General features: G+C 30.2%; 1 protein-coding gene across 3 annotated transcripts in view; it reads right to left on the bottom strand.

The window, feature by feature from the left end:
* Positions 1–2,415: 2,415 nt before the first annotated feature.
* Positions 2,416–20,479, bottom strand: part of Dsor1 (mitogen-activated protein kinase kinase 1) — an 86,033-nt gene continuing 67,969 nt past the window's right edge. For all 3 annotated transcript variants that reach the window (XM_075362032.1, XM_075362021.1, XM_075362027.1), the window contains 3 exons: positions 19,456–19,625; positions 10,419–10,681; positions 2,416–3,527 (listed from right to left, as the gene is read on the bottom strand). In XM_075362032.1, the coding sequence (XP_075218147.1) occupies positions 10,568–10,681; positions 19,456–19,625 (284 nt within the window). In that variant the 3' untranslated portion in view covers positions 2,416–3,527; positions 10,419–10,567. The remainder of the gene's footprint in view (positions 3,528–10,418; positions 10,682–19,455; positions 19,626–20,479) is intronic.

The following is a 20,479-nucleotide window of genomic DNA, read 5'->3' on the forward strand; positions in this document are numbered from 1 at the left end:
TTTTTCTTTAAGTAAAACATGTTTTACAGTACAATTTTCTAAGTTAATCATTTATTTTGATACAATGTTTTAAAATTTAAATAATCTATTCAAAACAATTACCATAAGAAAATCGAGACTTATACGATCAACCTTTCTAATAATTACAATTTTACATAAATTAGATTTTTTGTATTATAACATTTTTTTTTTTTAATTTAAATAAATTCAAGTACAATGTCTATTTCTGATAGTACTTTGCAGATGTACTCTATTAGTCAAGCTAATTTTTTTTTGCATTGCATATTTTCCAGTGCAATAAACTGCAGCAGATTAAGAACTGTCTGTAATTATTTAACAGTAATTACAGAACAGTAATTATTTAATATAAAAACACTACGATCACATGCAGATGTTAAAAAACGGAAGTATAATACTTACAAAATCCTACAGTGATTGAATGAATCCCTGTCTTTAATGAATGATATAAGCTATTTTAATACACAAAACTATTGGGAATCATTCAACTGGATAAATGCATTTTTCAAGATTATTCTTGTCTTCAAGACAACTCTTCAAAAACCTCTTTTATTTCGGTGAAGAATACAGACAGTTATTTTGCAGACAATGTTGTTAGCAGGAGAAAGAAGTAGGGAGACATGAGACATATGCTTTCACAAATTTTAACTTTCTTTTATAAAAAAACAACAATGAAACTAACCTGGCCTGCAGGGAGTTTCAGATTTAAAAACACCTGGAACAAAATGCCTACATTATAAAGTTAAAATCAAAGAACATAATTAAACCAAAGTTCCTTGTTATCTGTAAATGAATGACTAATTTTCTATTATTTGGCAGTCACTTTTATCATTTCTTTTTAATTCTTTATCTAGTTATCAAGAATAGTTTATCTCTGTATGATTCATCAAGTTGATAACAACTTCAATATAATTTTCCATTCTGTAGTGGAATGTTTTTATCGAAATGAATCTCATTTCCCAGGGCTAGCTTCAGCTATGCTTGCAGTTGTTGATATCAAATGAACCTCAGATGTGGGAGTTAGCTGCGGATAAGACACTCAAAATAAACAGTACTGGACTGCAATTGCAGGATCTTGTTGGAATAACTCTTTGACGAGATTGCTCTGAATTAGCTTTGTTAATAAGAAGTGGTCAATGGCTGAGAGGGCAGATGAAACTAAGGAAGTAAACCTCAAAAGATATTCAGGCAAGCTAGGAATCCTAAAAAGAGGCAGCCCTTCTACTTAGCTACCTTTGGTTACAGGATCAACAGCCGAGTGAAACTGTCCACAAAAATATAAGGAGAACTGTTCTGGAAATGTCAAAATGAAATGATTTTTTAGACTTTAAATCTCTCATAGTGGTAAAGTAGAATTGGTGAAAGAAAGGAAGAAGAATATGGTGAGCATAATGAGAATAGTTGAAACAAAAAAGATGAGGGAGCAGAGAATTTGTCATGAATGAGAAATTGCTGATGAGAGTGAAAGAAGTATCAAAAGGTTAAGAGACCATGATAAATATAGAAAATGGGCAGAAAACCTGATAATTAACAACATATAAGGGGTGATAAAGAAGTATTTCGCTTTATAAATAAATACTGTTCATGATTCTGGTTTTTAATAATAATATATCAGTGTTCATAATCCTGTCTGTTTGTGATTTAAATAATAAAATGTCTGCAGAGACATAAAAGATGGGTATGAAAAGCAAATGTTTAATCATTTTTGGCTTGTAAATTCAAAATTACCATTTCAAAAAATAATTTATTGCACTAACTGTTAGATATACAAATATATATAAACAAATAAATAAATAAAACTTGAGTATGTTAATTACCTGAGAGAACTGTGAGCAACTATTTAACTGGAAAACCCAAAGATTATTAGAAAAGTAATGTATAGTTGAAACCGATGAAAATTTATTTATTACAAAAATATATCATAAAGGCAGAGAATTAGTATGAGTACTTGATGATATTTTGAGAAGTAACAAATAATATTTCTTAAATCATTGTTCTGATAAGTGGCTTAATTATATCTTGCAGTCATAATTAAGCAATATTTTAAACCATGGACAATTTATCCAGTTGAAAGATTGGACAACAATAAATTTTGGAGAAGATTCAATCATCTAACAATAAACCAATCCTTTTTTTTATCTAAAAGCAGATATTTACATCTAATACGATTAGAAAATTTTTAGGAAAATCTTAAAATTCTAAATAAGAAACAATATAGAACACATCACAAAGATTATTATCAAACTTATAATTTTGTTTATTAATTTGATGAATTAATGTAACAAAAATAAAGGAATTGAATCTGTATTATTAAATGACATCAGAACTTTTTTCTTGAATCTTATTTAATAAGTAAACCTTTACAGAGTGTAAATCATAATAAAACTAAGAGACTGACTGACTGGTAGATAACAGAAAAGTACTAAATTGTTATAAGAAAAAATGGAAATAAAATTCAAAGACCCAAATGTATATGTGTAGGAAAGGTAGATGTGAACCAATTGACTATTAATATGTTAATTTTTAATAACTTTGTGAACTTACTATAGTACTGTAAAGCACACCTACTGCTCAACAAACCCACCAGCCATAAATTGTTTCTATTATAAAAAGGTTGTTGCAGCCGTTCCTTTGGAAAATGTTAACCAAATTGTTTTATGAAAGAAAAAAATATATGGCTGGGGAAAAAGTCAGATGAAGTTCAAAGGGCATCTTAGATGATATAATTGAAATATCTGACTCGTTAAATGGATTGAGATTCATGATGGAAGTAATAGAAAAAAATTTGTAATGTATTATCAACTAAAAAGTAAAATAATTTTAATATAATTTCTGGTACAGCACCTTTTACATTCTTAATATTCCTTATAAAATAATATGGTAATTGACCTCAAAGCAGCATATAGGTCTTATTAAATCATTTTTGAATGTAAAATGTTTTCAAAATTTTATAAGTACCTAGATTTATCTTATAAACAGTTTTTTCAAAATACGTTAATACAGATTCTTTATTTCATTACTACACCGGTATTAAAAAAATCAAAGACGATTAAGTTTAAAGTATTAATATGCTAATACATACATACATTATCTACAACTGGTAAAGTTTTCTCACAGAATATCAGTACTGGGAAAAAAAAGACGTTTTATAAATATATAACATACTTAGCAGATACAATTTAATAACATAACATAATCCTAAACTATTTATTATTAACTAACCCTTAAAAATATATATAATAATAATACTGTGATGAATTCTCAGTCCTACCTATTATTCATCGACATACACAAGCCTACCAGTTTGTAGCAAATCCACTTACAATAAACCATTTGATGTTAACTAATTCACTTCTATATCATGCATTACCAATAAATGTAATAGATTTTTACATCATTAACAAACAATATATATATATATATATCAGCAAACACAATCATTATTCCACTCCAAAACAACCATAAATAAATCATTACATTCTTTTGATATTAGAATAAAGCTGCAACTCCTGGAAAAAAAATACAAAAAAAATCTAAAATACAGATTAAACAATTTTTAATAGGAATATTAAGATATTATTTAAAAAAAAGAGATTTAAAAAATTCTTTGTCGCTGAGAAAATGACAAACATTCAGAATAATTTTAATAGGTTACATTACTGAATTACAAAAAAAATTATTTCTTTTCTACCTACAAGAGGCAGGGGCAAAATGATCCTCAGTTATACCACAAGTGTTAACTTGCCAGAAGTCAGTATAATATGGTAAATGCATTACAATAAAACTTAACTTCCTACACAGATTATTTCTTTTCTACCTACAAGAGGCAGGGGCAAAATGATCCTCAGTTATACCACAAGTGTTAACTTGCCAGAAGTCAGTATAATATGGTAAATGCATTACAATAAAACTTAACTTCCTACACAGTAAAAAATAATACAAGCTTGTTTCAGAAATATAATGCTGTTTGACAAGTTACGCTACTGTTGTTAGTTTTAAAGTTGTAACAATTGGAGTGAATATATATACTAACTTCTCATTGGATTTTTAACAAAGTGAAAACAAAAGCTCTTGAATGATGCTTTTGCATTAAATTTTGTTTAAAATACGTAACACTTTCTCAAACATCTAAAACGCTTCAGTAAGCATTTTAGGAAGATCATACATAATCAGATCACAATGCTACAGATGGTAAAATCAATTTGAGGTGGTCCAAACACTGACTGATGAACATTCATTACCAGGTCTGAAGAAAATCTTCCCCATCGATAAACGATGATAACATTGATGCAGTTCATGAGGATCACTTCTTAACTGTCAGAGAGATCGCTGAGAGAGTGGGCATCAACATAAGACCATGTTGTGCAATTTAAATAGAAACATCAGTCAAAACTTTTTTTGACTGTGCTGATGCTGATGAAGACTTGAAAAACATTACACCACGAGATGAAACTTGAGCTTATGGCTACAATTTGGAAACCAAGACACGATCCTCATACTGGACGGGAAAATGATTACCTGATCAAAAAAAGGCCACATAAGATGATCAAACAGGAAGGTAATGCAGACAGTTTTTTGGCTTAAAAAGCTTGATCCATTATGAATTATTAGTAAACAAGGATGGAAGATGGAAATGGCATTTTTAATATTTTAAAAATTACTATTTTACAATATCAGTGAAGTAATTATCCGATTCAAAAAGTAATAAGACAAAAAGTAGTTAAACCCATTAAATAATTTTTTAAGTACTGGTATACTTAAGAGTGCAAAAAATGATCTGATTGGCCATTTTTATACATAAAAAACTTGTAACTTCTTAAGGAAACTACAAGAGATGATATAAATATGTAACAAAGATGTTATATTTACATCACATCATAGTATCAAATCGATTAACTAACTGGTTACAGAAAATACGAGATGTTATTTCTAAAGTAAAGACCACTTCATTGTAAAAAATCTATTCAAAAAACTTCAAATATTTTTTATTTTTCTTAAACGACATACCTTATACTACTTCTCTATATAATTGCCACATGAATTAAGACATTTATTGTAGTGATACACCAGCATCAATATACCCTCATCGTATTCTTCTGCGTCAGTCCAGTTAGCCACTGATTAACAGCATTTTTTAGTCATCACCTGCTCACCACTCAAAAATTCTTTCAATGTCCCAAACAAATGGTAATCAGAAGGAACTAAGTCCAGACTATGTGGTGGGTGATCGTAAATTTCCCGTTTAAATGTTCTCAGTAAATCATGCTGTTGGACTCACAACATGTTGACATGGATTATCATGCAGCAGGACGATGCCATTGATCAGCCGCCCATGTCACAGACTTTGAATGGTGCGCCGTAACTTACATAGAGTTTGGCAGTAGGCTTCTGCATTTATATTCGTTCCATATGGTATGAAATCAATCAGCAGTACGCTAAATCGATCCCAAAAGAATGTGGCCATTAATTTTGAGTCTAAATGCCTGTGGCATTTGTTGGTCTGGTTGGTGATTGAGGATGATGCCATTCACTTGACTGCCATTATTTCTCTGGCATGTAATACGAAATTCATGTTTCATCGCCAATAACAACTGAATTAAGGAACTCAATCACCTTTTTCTGTGTAACACATCAAAAATTCCAAAGCAGATCCCATTTGGATTTTTTTGTGACACTCCATTAAGATGTGCGACACCCAACGTGCACAAACCTTTCTGAAGCCTAAATGGTCATGAACTATGCGACTGATAACAGGTCTTGAAACATCAGGAAAAAGAAGGGCCAAGTCGGAAATTGTTGAGCGACGATCTTTTCTGATTTCATCATCGACGCGTTTCAACAAGTCCTCAGTGATTATCAATGGCCTCCCTGAACGTTCTTCATTATGCACATTAATTCTGTTATTTCTAAACCTTTCACACCATTTTTGGACATTTCTTTAATTCATTACATTATCACCATACACAGCCTATGACTTTGACTGCCTATGAATTTCAGCTGGCTTAATGTTTTGATGGTTTAAAAAACATATGACTCCAGATATTTCACAGTCAGTAGCAACTTCGATTTTCCCATTCATTTTATAATGTAATAAACTCACACGTAATCAAAGATACTACAATGTGACAATTTGCGGACACAACAATGTAGTGTGTACATTACTGGCATGGCCATGAACAACACAGGTTTGCCAATCTTAAGGAGAGAAATTTCCCAGTGGTCTTTACTTGAGAAATATCCCTCGTATGATGCATATTTTTTTTTCCTATTTTATTTTACAGTAAAAATTGTTGTACATGATAAGTAATTTTGATGAAGGACTTCACTTCTATTTTGTTATTTAATCAAGTACTGAAATAATGATTATTTTTACTATAATTAACAAATACTTTATGAGTTTTTGCTTATTATTCTTTTTAATACTAAATATGGTAAATTTGCAATCAAAATAAAACTAACAATAAATGATTTTATTTTAAAAAGATTGTTATATTTAATTTAAAGGAAAATCCAAAACCAACTAAAAGAATTTAGTGGCATGTAACTAGGTAAATAATTTTTTATTTCATCATTAAAAATTATTCAGATCACAACATATTATGATCTCAGAATATTATTTTTACTTTCCATATTGCTTGTCATTATGTCTTCACAGTAACATTAAACTTTCCTATATAAAATATGATGTTAATACACTTTAATATAATACATTGGTATTTTTAAAAAAATATTTTCTTTATTTCTGTAACAATGTATTTTATTCTATACATGTATGTTTTACTTTACTCTAAAAAATATATATATATAATCTAATTAATCTAGTTAATATTGAAAGTTTATTAATATATACATATCAGGGGGTGTTTGATAAGTTCATGCAAAAATAAAATACAATTTTTTAGAAAAATGTTTTTATTTCTCAATATCATCTGTCTTCCAAGTTTATACACTTAATTTGATGATGTTAAAGTTCTGCAATCCCACTCTTAATGATTTATCACAGATGTTTTAGTAATAACATCGTTTTGGATAAATATCTTTCCAACAAGCTGCTTCTTTGTAATTGGAAACAGATATTAGTCTGAAAGTGCTAAGTCTGATGAGTAGGGGTGAATAGAACTTTGTAGCATGATTTAAACTATCTTGTTGTAGCATTAAAAGAAGAATGAACTAGTCCATTATATCTGTGTAAAAGAACCTTCTTTTTTATCAAACAGATTTTTTTTCTTCTTTGTTTTATTATCTAGATGATTCTGTGAAGATGCTAAACATCGCTCAGTTATTGTGTTACCCTTCTCCAGAAAGCCCATGAATATTATGGCAAAAGCATAAATAAAAAAAAAAAAAAAAAAAAAAACACACATAATTACTTTTCCTGCTGATGGGACAGTATTTGTCTATTTTGTTGTGACAAGTCAAGACTGGTTTGCAGTCCCAGACTGCAAACCATTTGGCTTCAGCACAGTAGTGATGTATCCCGGTTTCATAGATTATGAAACTGTGCATTGAAATATTTCGTCATTGATTGATGGTGAGCGAGTGGAACATCTATCCATGTACAGTTCTTGCTTATTTAAATATTCATGTGAAATATGATTAGTTTCAGATTCCTATTGTCTTAGTGACCTCACAAGCTTTTAATTTTACTATATTGTGGATTATTCATTACTATATTGTGGATTATTTTCATTCTCCTCTGCAGTTGTAATCTTAACTGGTCATCTGGTGTTCAGCATCAATTGTAGTCATACGACCGCTTCAAAAATAACCAAACTGTTCTAGTCAATGGAACTGTTTCACAATAAATAACTGATTGAAAGTGGTGTACGGTCCTACTTGAAAATGAAAGCATCTCATAATGACCCCAACGATTCACTTTTCTTGACTTTACATGGATTTATCAAACATCCACATAATCTATTTCTATTTCTATTCAATGTATGTGAATGAGATATCGAAGCAAACTATTGAATTATAATGGATGGAAAGAATAAAACCAATTAAATAAGCAGATGATCAAGTAGTAATTGTAGAAAGTAAAGAAGAATTACAATGATAGATAAGGGATGGAATAAGAATAAACTAATAAAAAAAAACAAACACTAACAACATTCTTAAATGGTTACTCTTTAAGACAAATGTACAAATAATAATGCAGTAAACTACTATAACAAGTGAACATTTTAAGTATTAAGGAAGTGTAATTAAATTCTTTGTCACAGAAAGAGTAATATAAGGAAAACTGGTATTCTGAAAAACAGTGAAGTCTGGTAATAAACAATAACATCAATGCAAAATAAAAACCATGTATCAGTAAATTGAAAGACTGTTATACGATTACCTTTTTTAAAATACAAGATCTCTCTCATTTTAATAAAAAAAACCTGTTTAGATAACTTGAGTTGATGCTCAAACAATGGCAGCAAAGTCTCTAAATAAGTTAAACTTTTATTATGAGTAAATCTAGAGTTTATGTCATCTGTCTCATTAACATAAGCATCTTTCCACAGAGTTTGTAATTTCTTCTTTTTCTTTACAACTGATAATCCAGTTGTAAAATACTGTAATCCAGTATATTCTATATAGTGTATCCTAGTATATATATCCTATATAGTGTAATCCAGTATATCCTATAACTGTAATTCAGTTGTATCAATATGATTTTTAACCATTCTTCTGGATCTACCTCACAATTTTTAAAGCTGGAAGTGTAATGACATAATAAACTTAAAAAAAATAAATTGCTTCATTAAATTTCTACTTTACAAAATTGACAACAGATTAAAAATAGAAAATCACTAATTACTGACTAATTTAACCCTTAATATGGTGTTGATTTCAAAGTCAGAATTAACAGAATCGATGAAGTATAATTTTTTTTAAAGTTTATTTTGTACTTTTTTTTAGAAACTGCAATGGTCTAAAAACACAGCAGTGAAGAATAACATTTGGTGGAAAGAAACCTGTTGATAAAAATTAAGAAATGAATGACTAATATGAGAAATGTAAATGTAAGAGACTGTTAGTTAATAACCTTCAAATAAGGTGGTACTATGGAACATGATAATACGTATTATTTTCACCCTCTACATAATAAGAAAATACATTTTCTCATAATAAAAAACCTACCATTTGAGTAGGATAATGTAAGCTTACTTTTCCTGTGCGAAGGGACACAAATTAAGCATATTACTGGAAAATAAGGATAACAAATCATTAAAATATTATCATTTTAATTAAAAAGGAGTTTGGATTTTATTTTACACAAAATATAGAAATATATATTTGCTTACCACTTCTGAAGTATCGTACGATCTCTTTGGGGGTTCCTCAAAAAGTCACAATAAATCTTCAAAATTCAAAAATGGGCTCTTAGATTATTGTTTGGTGTCCTTAAGTATGAACCATGTAGAGTGGTATTTAGAAAATTAAACAACTTTATCTATCCTTGCATTTATAAATGTGAAATCTTTGCTAAAAAGAAATTGAAATTTATTCTTCAAAAATAAAACTATCCGCTTTTATTAAATGAAACAGCATAACTATTTTCATGTAACACACGCAGTACTTTTGTTTATAAAAAAGGGCCTTATTATGCATCCGTTGTGATTTGAGATAAATTACTGAACCATTTAAAAAAAAACTTCCTACTAACTAATTTAGAATGCAATCCAAATTTTTCTTTTATATAAATAACATTAGTCTATCACTGAATTTTTAAATAATATTAATTAAAAAAATAAATTTTCTGCTACCCATTTAATTTTTACATTAACAGGTAAATAATTTTCACTAACGCCTTCTTAACTGCGACTGATTTTTGTAATTATTTTTTACTTTTATATGTTCATGTATTTACCTTAATTTATATTTTAATTATAATTAGAATGGATTTTAATTACAAGATTTTTATTTATAATTAATTGCTTGAGGATTATAGTCTGATCAAGATCTTAGCTAGCATGGCTTCTCTTGATCCATGCAAATGTTTAGACAGTTCCTTTTTTACCGATTAGATAGCATATTTTTCCATTCCCGATGTGATTTATATTATTATGAACTGTTCAGAATGAAATATTTATTTATTAATGTGTAAAGTATATAGACCGAACAGCTACTCAGAGTTTTGGTAATGCTTTGCTTCAGTAACTGTTATACTGTATGAGTAATTTGTGACATCTACTTCTGTAAGGCAAAGGAATACTGTAAAATTGGTCATAACACTGTAATTCTGGGTGGCAATTAAAGGGAAAAATTTTCTGTTACTGGTTTACTAATAAATGGATTTAACAATTTTTCTCCTGGAATAGAAAATATCATGTGGTGAAAAAAGTTTAAAAAACGGATTAACTTTTGTTTATCACATATTATCTTCGCATGAAAGAATACGATAAACTTACCGAAAAGGACTGGAAAAACCCAATACATTAATGCACATATCGATATGGTGTACAATATTATATTGGATTTAATTCCAGTACTCTTTTGAATGCTAGAAGCTGGCTGTGTTATCGATGAAAAAAATCAACTGCTGGAGTGGGGTCAGTCTTCATGATGGTGGTGCAACTCTGGTTGGTGTAGTGGGTGTCAGACCCATAGTTCTGCACACCCACCCTGCGATATCTACATCTTCTGATTCAGCTCTCCTAATCCATTCATGATTCTAAAAGATAAATTAAAATAAAATAAACTGTTAGTCCATAGGTAACAAAATTCACAGTTATAAGATTTTCCCCTGCAAGATATTTTTACTTCATTAATGAATTATGCAACTTTAAGAGGATTAAAATCTAAAAAACTAATACTGAAGGTAATTTAAATATCAAAATGAGTCACATGATCAAAGAATTATGTTTAATTAATATTTAGCATTAAAAAAAATTGCTGACTGTTAGTTTGGCTTATACCATAATCTCCTTCCAGTTTCTCTCTTAAATTTAATATGCTGCTCAATCAACAATTTTTTTCTTTACACTAATTAGTTTGTTGTGCCGATTTCACAGCAAAATATCAATAAAGAAATGAGGATTTTTTTTTTAATAAAAATTACATTGAAAATTGTTATTATTTATAAAATGATTAATTACTTTTTTATTCATAAAAAATTTAGCTACTACATATATATATAAGAAGACCTACTTCTTCAAAGACTTGTTCTGCCAAACAATTTTATACTATTTTGTTTAAAAACAATGCAATAAAATCAATTTAAACATAAGAATATCATTAGTATCTTAACAATATACACTATAAAAGAACATAATCAATGATAATTCAATTTTAAGTCGATGTTTGACATGTAACATTTGTTATACATTTTGATCGATCGGCATGTAACAATAAGGAAATCAAGTTACCTTATCGTTCAAATATCACAATCAGCTAGATACTGAAAACACCATTATCGTATTAGTCAAACGATTTTAGTTTCACACTTTTTAATAGTTATCAATTTATATACTATAGTCAAATTTCTCTACATCTAATCTCAATGAATCAATAGTTTTTCTGAATTAGGGAAATTTTGACTTGCAGTGGTTGAATAAATTCCAAATTTTTTTTGCAAAATTGATGATTTTACTACATTTAAGTTAATAATTGAATTATATTTTTTTTCTGTAATATAAGGCAAAATAAAAGCAACAAAATTTTGAAAAAATTTCAAGTGCTATCAACAATTACAACATATGATGAAATGGACAAAATGAATGGATACAGCATAAGATAATTAAAAAGACAAAATAACTCTACATAAAAAAAATACAGTAAATTATTGGAAATCAAATTACACTAAAAACAAATTAAAATTAATTTATATCTTATATGTTATGAGTCAAGAAAATGAAACCTACAAAATTAAATGCACTTTTTGCTAATGGACCAAATCCTTAGGGAAAAAATGGATTCCAGCTAACATCTTTTATTTTAAGAAAATCAATTTTAAGCAATTTTTGTTATGTATGAAAGAACAAACATATCTTTGATAAAGAAACATCTTCATTATTGAATAACATTAAATTTAAATGTTGGATATATTAATTATACATCCCAACCCCATAAAGGAAGACTTGTGACACTTCCGGTTGCCACACCGCCCCCTCTGTTCCTAGCCCTGATGGGTTTAACAGGAAATATTTATTATACAGAAAGAAAATGGTGAAAAGGTACACTATTTTAATTTAGAGGACATGATGTAGTTATATTTCTTGAATATAAAAATCTACATTAAGCCATAATAAAAAATATTAGAAAACAGAAAAGAACTTGCTTTGATTTTGAAACAGTCTCTATAACATCGTTCCAAAATTCTGTCGCACTGGAAACCATACAAAGCATCTTATGCATAAAATTTGATTTATGTTTTGTCCTCCTGAAGTGAAAATGGTTGAATCTAATAGCACTTTTCACATTAAATTCAAATATGGTTTCAGAACTTCTCTATCACATAAAGATTTTTGGAGACAACTATTTTAATTTTACAATATTATGTATTTAAAATGCATTCTTAGTATTATATAATCTTACCTAAAAAGTAGTAATATTTGATTTTCTATATTTGGTCATGAAAATCATCTTTATTTAGGATCCAACAATATCAGCTAGTGTGCTCGGACCTCACTTACCATGGTACTGCTTTTCGATATCTGAAATATCCTGATGGAACTGTTAATCAATTTCATCGCTGACTGTTCCTAGATTTGGTAGGAAGAAATCCAAGTGTAAGTCCATGAAGTGAATCTTCAGTGACATGTTGCATCTTGTGATTTTATAATATCATCCACTATTTCTTTGCAATTTTTGGTTTTATGATTTCTTACGAAGTTTTGGCAAACGCTCTTAAAAAGACTTTCGTACAGCTTTCTCCACTACATTTAACGTACTATCCAAGTTTTCATCTTTAAACAAAAATCTCTAATTAAAGGACCTACAAAGATTCTTTCTTTGAGTTTTGCTTTGCTGACCTTTGGAAACTTATTTTTTCAATAAACAAATCCAAGCCCTTTGATCCACTGATCTCATGAAGTTTTTCATAAGCCCCAGCTTTATATGGAGTGGAGGTAAATAATCTCTTTTTGAATCAACAAACAGTGCATATATTATATGGAGTTAACACTGTTTGGTTTGGCCACTCTTTCTGTAGATAATGATTTTTTCGGTCTCTGCTGTCTCACTCGCAAAGAAAACAAGTATTTGGTGAAACCACGTTGAAGACATAGCAACAGAGCGATAACTTTCAAGTAGCTACAGATATTCCACCAAAATTCTTTATACTTTATTTTATCTAACAGAAGTTTCATGTTCAAGAAAGTTTGTTTCAGATCCATGGCATAAGCTAGTGGCACTGGTAGAAACTCATTACTGATGTGCAGAAGCATGGCTTTCAGACTAGCTTTGGATAAATTCTTGTACTCATGATCAAGTGATTCCATCACAGCCAAAACATTATAATAAAAAACAAGTTCAACTTCAAATACAAAAAAATTCATGTAGTCATTTCTCCAATTTCTCCAATTTCCATTTCTCCAAACACATACTTTTGTTTTGTGGTGAAGGAGGTTCCAAACTTTTAATCATGGACCTAAAGGTTCTGTCTCCTTTTGTGATAAATTCAAATCTCATATGAGGTCTTTGAAGTGGAGACCTCGTTTACTAACACAAGGGTTGTGTTAGTAAATGTGTTTCACCCGACAAACACGAAGCTAGTTTGGATCAATCCTTACATCATCATTATCTTCTGTCAAATCTTTGTCTTGCTGATCATCGCTAAGTATGATATTTTTTGGTGGTTTAGGCACAGGCAGTTCTTCACTGCGAGCAACAGGCCTCATGGCAAATGTAAATTAGGGTATGAAATAGTGTCTTTGATTTTGAATTAATGCTTGCAATATTAGTCAGACAAAAGTAACAAACTGTGGCATGATCTTTTGGTTTCCATCAAATCATTAGAACAGCAAAGTTCATGCGCCAAAAACCCTTTGACTAAATTGTAAGGAATCTGACAAGTAGCACAACAAATGTGCCAGTGTTTTTCTTGTTCACCAACTTGTAGCCAAAATAAAGCGCATAACATTTTTCATAGAGAAGAGTAAAACTAAGTTTCTGAAATTTAAATGTTACTCACTACAAATATCGCAAAAGCTGTCCGGGGGATTTACACAATTTCTAGGCATTTTCAAAATCACACAATATAAACACTACAAAAATTATTTACAACATGTCTTGAATTTCAAAGATGAAATGTAAATTGAGCATATGTCATAACTGAGAAACATTTACACTTAACTATACTATATCAGCACATACACATGAGACAATGTCAACAGACATACTGGCTATGGCTTGCACCAGTAACTCAGCAATTATAATCAAAACAGATGTTTCTTCTGACATCATTTTGATGAACAATGATGGCTAAGTCTGTAAGAAAGCCATCTTCTGACTTATTTCAGAACTGTATCAGCCAGCAGTTGTGACTAATTGTATTGTTCTACGCCATTGCAGACCTTCTTTCATAAGTAATCATTTGTAAATGCTTAATCAATGCAATTTTTTTATTCTCTATGTATTATAAATTTCCAGTGCATATATAATGCCGAAGCCTAAACATCATCTGAAATGGTTTGAAGAACGGAAGAAGGCCTTTTCTGAAAGAATGAAAGAATTTTGGAGGGAAAAGAATGCCAAGTGAAAAAAATATAAATCATGAATCACTGGGAAGTTCTCAACTTATAATAATAATAATAAATGCGTACTACCATAACATAATTATGGTATTAATATAATTAATAACATAACTGCATAATTTCCAGTACATATATAACACTGAAAAGGGTGTAACATGACAACTACGGGTGATAAAAGAATTCATAAAAAAAATACATACAGAAAACACTTCTCCTTTTTCTGGAACAAAATTTTGTATACCAGTGTAATTTTACGTTAAAAAATAATAATTCAACAAACATGAAATTCATACAGTTTTTTATTCCAAATTCTTATAAATATAATTATTAATGCTATATAATAAAAAATCATATCACAGAAAAATTGGCCCCAATAAAACACTGCAAAAAGCATCAATGGTGGAACAGTGAATGCAATGAAACAATGAAAACATGAAGCATAGCTATTATACCAATCCCAAAAATCAGAAACATCCTTCCAAAATCTAGTAAAACAAAGAAAAGAAACCACCTGAACCCTAAGGAAAATAAAAAGACAACACCATTAAGACACACTGAAATCAACAGAAGAAGATTTCAACAAAATGTAACCGAAAGACGACCACAAAACAACTCCAAAAATATGAACCCCCAACCCTTCTAATGAAGGATGAAAATCATAAATAATCTGGCTCATAACAATAAAGACAACATGGAAATCCTAGCTAAATATTTCAATACTCCTAAATTGCGAAGAACTGACAGAACTCCTAACCCCTGATACCAGCACCCCAATAATAACACCACTGGAAAATATTAACCCTCCCACAATAAAAGAAGCCTACCAAGCACTGAGTGAGATGAAGAATTAGAAAGCGGTGGGAGATCAGACCTTGTAGAGATCTGGAAACATGCAGGAAGGCCAGGAAAAATTTCCCTTCATAAACATTAAGCTTATCAACATCTGGATTAAAGAGCTACTGGAACACTGGATGACAACCCTCATCCACCCATTACAAAAAAAAGCAGACCCAACAACTATAGGGGAATCTCACTCCTACACAAAACATACAAAATTCTTTCAAGAATCATCCTCAAGCCTTAGTTGGTTTAGAGCTCAAGATAGATCTAGAATACCAGGGAGGTTTCAGACTTTGGAGGAGCTGTCCAGACCAGATCATGAGTCTCAAGCTAATAATGGATTACAACAGAAAAGAAGCATAGACATGGTGATAACGTTCATAGATTTCAAGAAAGTATGCAACTGCATTCACAGAGAATCCCTAGTAAAAAAAAAAAGTGTAGCACCTCAGACTACATCCCAAATTAATAAATATGTTAAAACCAACCCTCACAAATACTAAGTCAAAAGTGAAAGTCAGAGGCAAACTCTCGGAAACATTTGAGATCAAAACAGGACTATGCCAAGGAAATGGACTCTTACTTCTACTATTCAACTGCACTCTGGAAATTTAATGAGGGAATGGCTCACAAAATGCCCCCAAAAATAAAAATATGCCAAAAATTCAAAACAAACTGCCTTGGTTTCGCCAACTACTTGGGACTGCTAGCAAACAACACTGACGAAGCTAAATGACAGATATCAGAACTTCAAAACAAGACATAAAATCGGCCATAAAGTATCATTAGAAAAAACAGAAATTATACCTCAAAAACCAATACAATTAAAAGAAGTAAACATAAATGGTAATAAAGTCAAAATAAATTAATTTAAATACCTCAGAAAAATAATAACAAAGAACCTAAACGAAAATACCTAATCCCAACAAGAACAATTAAACTAGTTAAAGAACAAAAATTAACCTGGTACACCTACAATAAAAAATGTCTATCCATAATTGCAAAAATAAGACACTACAACACAGTTATAAAACCAGAAGCCATATATGCAGCAGAAACATTCTTCCATATAAATCAAACAGACAGGCACCAGAAAATCGAAAGAAACCGCACCAACAAAAAGTACCAGAAAGATGGATAGTAGTGGATCATGCCAAACAAAGTTGTGTACAAAGAGTTAGAACCCATCACTGATACCATGTGTAAGAGGAGACTAGGATTCTTTGAACACATCACGAGGATGCAAAATTTGAGACTTCTGTAACAGTTGGTACAGTGCAATCTCAACTTGAAAAACACCAAGACAGGATGTAGATCGATCAGAGAAATAAGAGAGGATCTGAAGGAAATTGGCCTTACACCAGAAGACACCACAGACAAGATAAAATTAAACTAAAAAAATCAAGGACAAAAACCTAGCTTAAACACTCACATTATGAACTAACATTTTCAACACTAGAAAGAGCATAAAGATTGGAGCGTATGAAAAAGTATTGGGAAGATCCCAAGGCCCAAATAGTCCTTTCAAAGAGACTTAGATAATGGACTTTCTAGTGATCCTGTATGGTCATAAAAGAAGGTCACCTGCATTAGAGTATTATAAGAAAAAAATAAAAGTTAAAAGAAAGAGGACTGGTACACTCATCACTTAGCTGCGGCTGAAACTGTAGATATACAAATAAGCTACTTGAACCATCTGAAAATCTTTAAATGGAATTTACTGAGAAATGGAGCCAAGTTGAAAGCTGTCATTTAAAGTAGGGACCCCCTCCTACCACATACAAAAGGGCATCAATAAACTGTTGCAAATTGACTACGTCCTTTTTTAGTTCAAGTTCCTCAAAAATTCATCAGAATTTCAACTTGGTTATATCAAATGATTCATTAAGAAGTTCTTTTATATTTAAATGAGGTGCTACCTAAATGTTTCCACATACTGCAGTATACACATTAGTACAACCAAACGTCACTAGTAGCTAGCAGGATAATACATCCTTCATCAGTAAGTACACCCCGTGATAGGATCTAAGCAGATGTGTTAGTTGCTGGTGGTGGTTGTGGTAAAAGCAGATTTTCATTGTCACTTCTGCTTGCGATTTTGCAATGGCCAATCTGAGGAAATGGTGTATCTGAATCAAGTTCTGTTTTAAACTTTATAATGATGATCTTATTGATGAATATTCAGAATAACGAAAAATGTCAGTGCAATTCAGAATGTGATTGTGGAAGTTTGTAGCAAATCAATGACATCTGCAACACTGAGGAATTACAGGTATGCAAGGATAGCGGGAGAGTTTATTATCTCCCTACTAATCGCAGAATCTGAATGAATGTTTCTTGCTGCTGTGCCTTTCCTTCATCGCATGGGTCATAGTTTATTTAGTGGCGGTTACAGTTATTTTCTTTTATTTACAGATGGAATTGTTATTCACATTCCAATCCTTTAGAATAATGAGAAATTGTTGAACGGGTTGATAGTGGGAGACTAGGTGCACATGAGCTTCATTCTCCTGGTGTGATTCCACTTCAGTCTGTCCTCTGAAGTCCTTTTGATGCTAGTGCCTTTTGACCTAACAAGAATACACCTTTCGAGAGCCGTAGTATTTGGAGGAAGCAATGTGCTCCTCTTCCAGAGGGAGTTACATGTACTGGCTGGAAACACAGAGGGATATTTTATGAGATGTCAACAGATCTTGTCATAAGAATTGAACACAAGAACGATTGCTGCAAAGGTTGTGGCAAGTTTGCTGAATGACAAACAGAAACAGCATTGCATAAATGTCTGGTAAATTGAAAGAAATGCTTTGTACTGATCTAGATTTCCTTTCTAAATCTTCAAAGGTTATGAAAGTTGGGATTATGGCTCTGACCTTTAACCTAAACAGCAATCATCTCAAACTTATGAGATTATCTTGGTCAGATGATTAACGAGGAATTCTATCACGTTGTCCTTAACAGCTAAAGAGGATATGAAAAGGAAACATGAAGAAAAATGGTGTAGGGATGACCAGATCCTTCACTATGGCAAGCGAGGCTACTTACTACTTTTATTATGCAGTAATTTTTTGTAAAAAAAACATCAAGGTTTATCTTCTTCCTTAGTTTATTTGTCCAACTTGGCTCTAGGCTACTTCATTCTCATTTTCAAATTGAATATCAAGTTAAAGAGGCAAAGAAAGAAGATTCAAGTGGAATTGCAAGTGATTTGAACACATTCACAAAAATTAAACTTTCAGGATGGATTCCATTTGTGGCAAACTGCTGGAATCAGAGCCTGATCTTCCAAGGTGACTGTGATGAATCCAGGAATGATGGTACTGTATCAAATATTTGTTATATTTCTAGAATTTTATGGTAGCACCTTGTGTATAAACCTTTTTTTAAAATAATTTACATCGTAAATAAAATTTTAATTACTAAAATTATATGAAAATTAATAAATAAAAATTTATCCAGAAATTTCTAACTACTTTGGGAAAAAATCTTTCACTGTTATTTTTTCATAAATTATTAACAAATGTTTATAATACTGTACATTTTAAAAACTTATAGAACAAACCAAATAAACTCCACGATGCCAGTTATTGAAGAGTATGTTTACCAATTTTATCTTACGCTATTAAACTGTTCCCTGAAAAGGCATTTCAGTAAAGCAGGAGCCACTTTCTGTTGTAAAAACTGTCAAGATACGGGATTTGTTGGATAACAGATTTTAAATGAATTCTGCTTCAATCAAACATCCAAAGATTAGCAAGACATACATATTAATAATAAACTAATACCTAAAATTTAACTTAATAAAAATTTTACATTAGTAACATTTTATTTGTAGATTCTAACAAGAAGGTATGAAAAAATTGGAAAATAGCACTGAAACGTAGTAATATTTGCTGAAGAAAAGCAATTCACTTACCATAAGTGTTTTCAAATCGGCTCTTTCATTTGGATTTTTCTTTAGACATCTGTCAACAAATTCTTTAAATTCATCTGAGAATATACCAGATGGTAATTTGGGTGGTGGCTCATTTACGATATAATCCAATAATTCAAATATCGCCATTGGACGTGGCCCATTCCCATTCCCTAAAAAAGAAAATTACACAGTTATGTAAAATGAAAGATGTACATTTCAGTTAATTTATATGTGTATACTCCAGTTATAAAAAATCAACAATTGGAAAATACAATGATTTTTAACTATCTTAACGTTTGTAAGTTTGAAATTGACACTTCGCCGGCTGTCATTCATGTCTTGAGCTCTGTTAGTTATTTTAATTTTAAGATATAGGCTGTTTCTAAGGTTTTTACATTTTTATTTTTAAATATTATTCAGTTTTGATTTCTAAATAATTTCTTTTGAAAACATTTAGAATAATACAAAAAAGTAAAACAATAAAATGCCAACTGAATGCTTTACATAATGAATTTTACTAATTGTATGAGATTAATCACATTAATAAGACATTTTTAGTATTATTGAACTTTTTTAAACTTGTGTATTACTGTCTGAAATACATCATCACTTAGGATTTCTTTAATAAGTCAAGACATGTTTTCATAGTATAAAGATTGGCTATCAGATCATCTGTCTTAAATAAATAAGAATCACTATAGAATAATATTTAAAAATTTAATTTATAGTGTTTATTTTTATGAATATGCAATTTTTCATAAAACTATAGCCTTTTCAGCTTAAAAAAAATAACAAAATCCACCAGTTTCAAACTAAACAACAAAACTGTTTTTGTATAATTCAATGTAATACTTCGACTTATGAGAAAAAAAGGCCTTATGATTCCACTGCCATTTTTAATAACTTACTGAAATATTTAAAAAAAATGTTCTCATTAATTTAAAACATAATTAACCTTTTTCTTTTACAGAAACAATCTGTCAATGAATTTTAAATAGTACTTCATAAGTTATTAAATTTGTAT

The sequence above is a fragment of the Lycorma delicatula genome, chromosome 1 (assembly GCF_047948215.1).
Source record: "Lycorma delicatula isolate Av1 chromosome 1, ASM4794821v1, whole genome shotgun sequence".
In the NCBI taxonomy this organism is placed as follows: domain Eukaryota; kingdom Metazoa; phylum Arthropoda; class Insecta; order Hemiptera; family Fulgoridae; genus Lycorma; species Lycorma delicatula.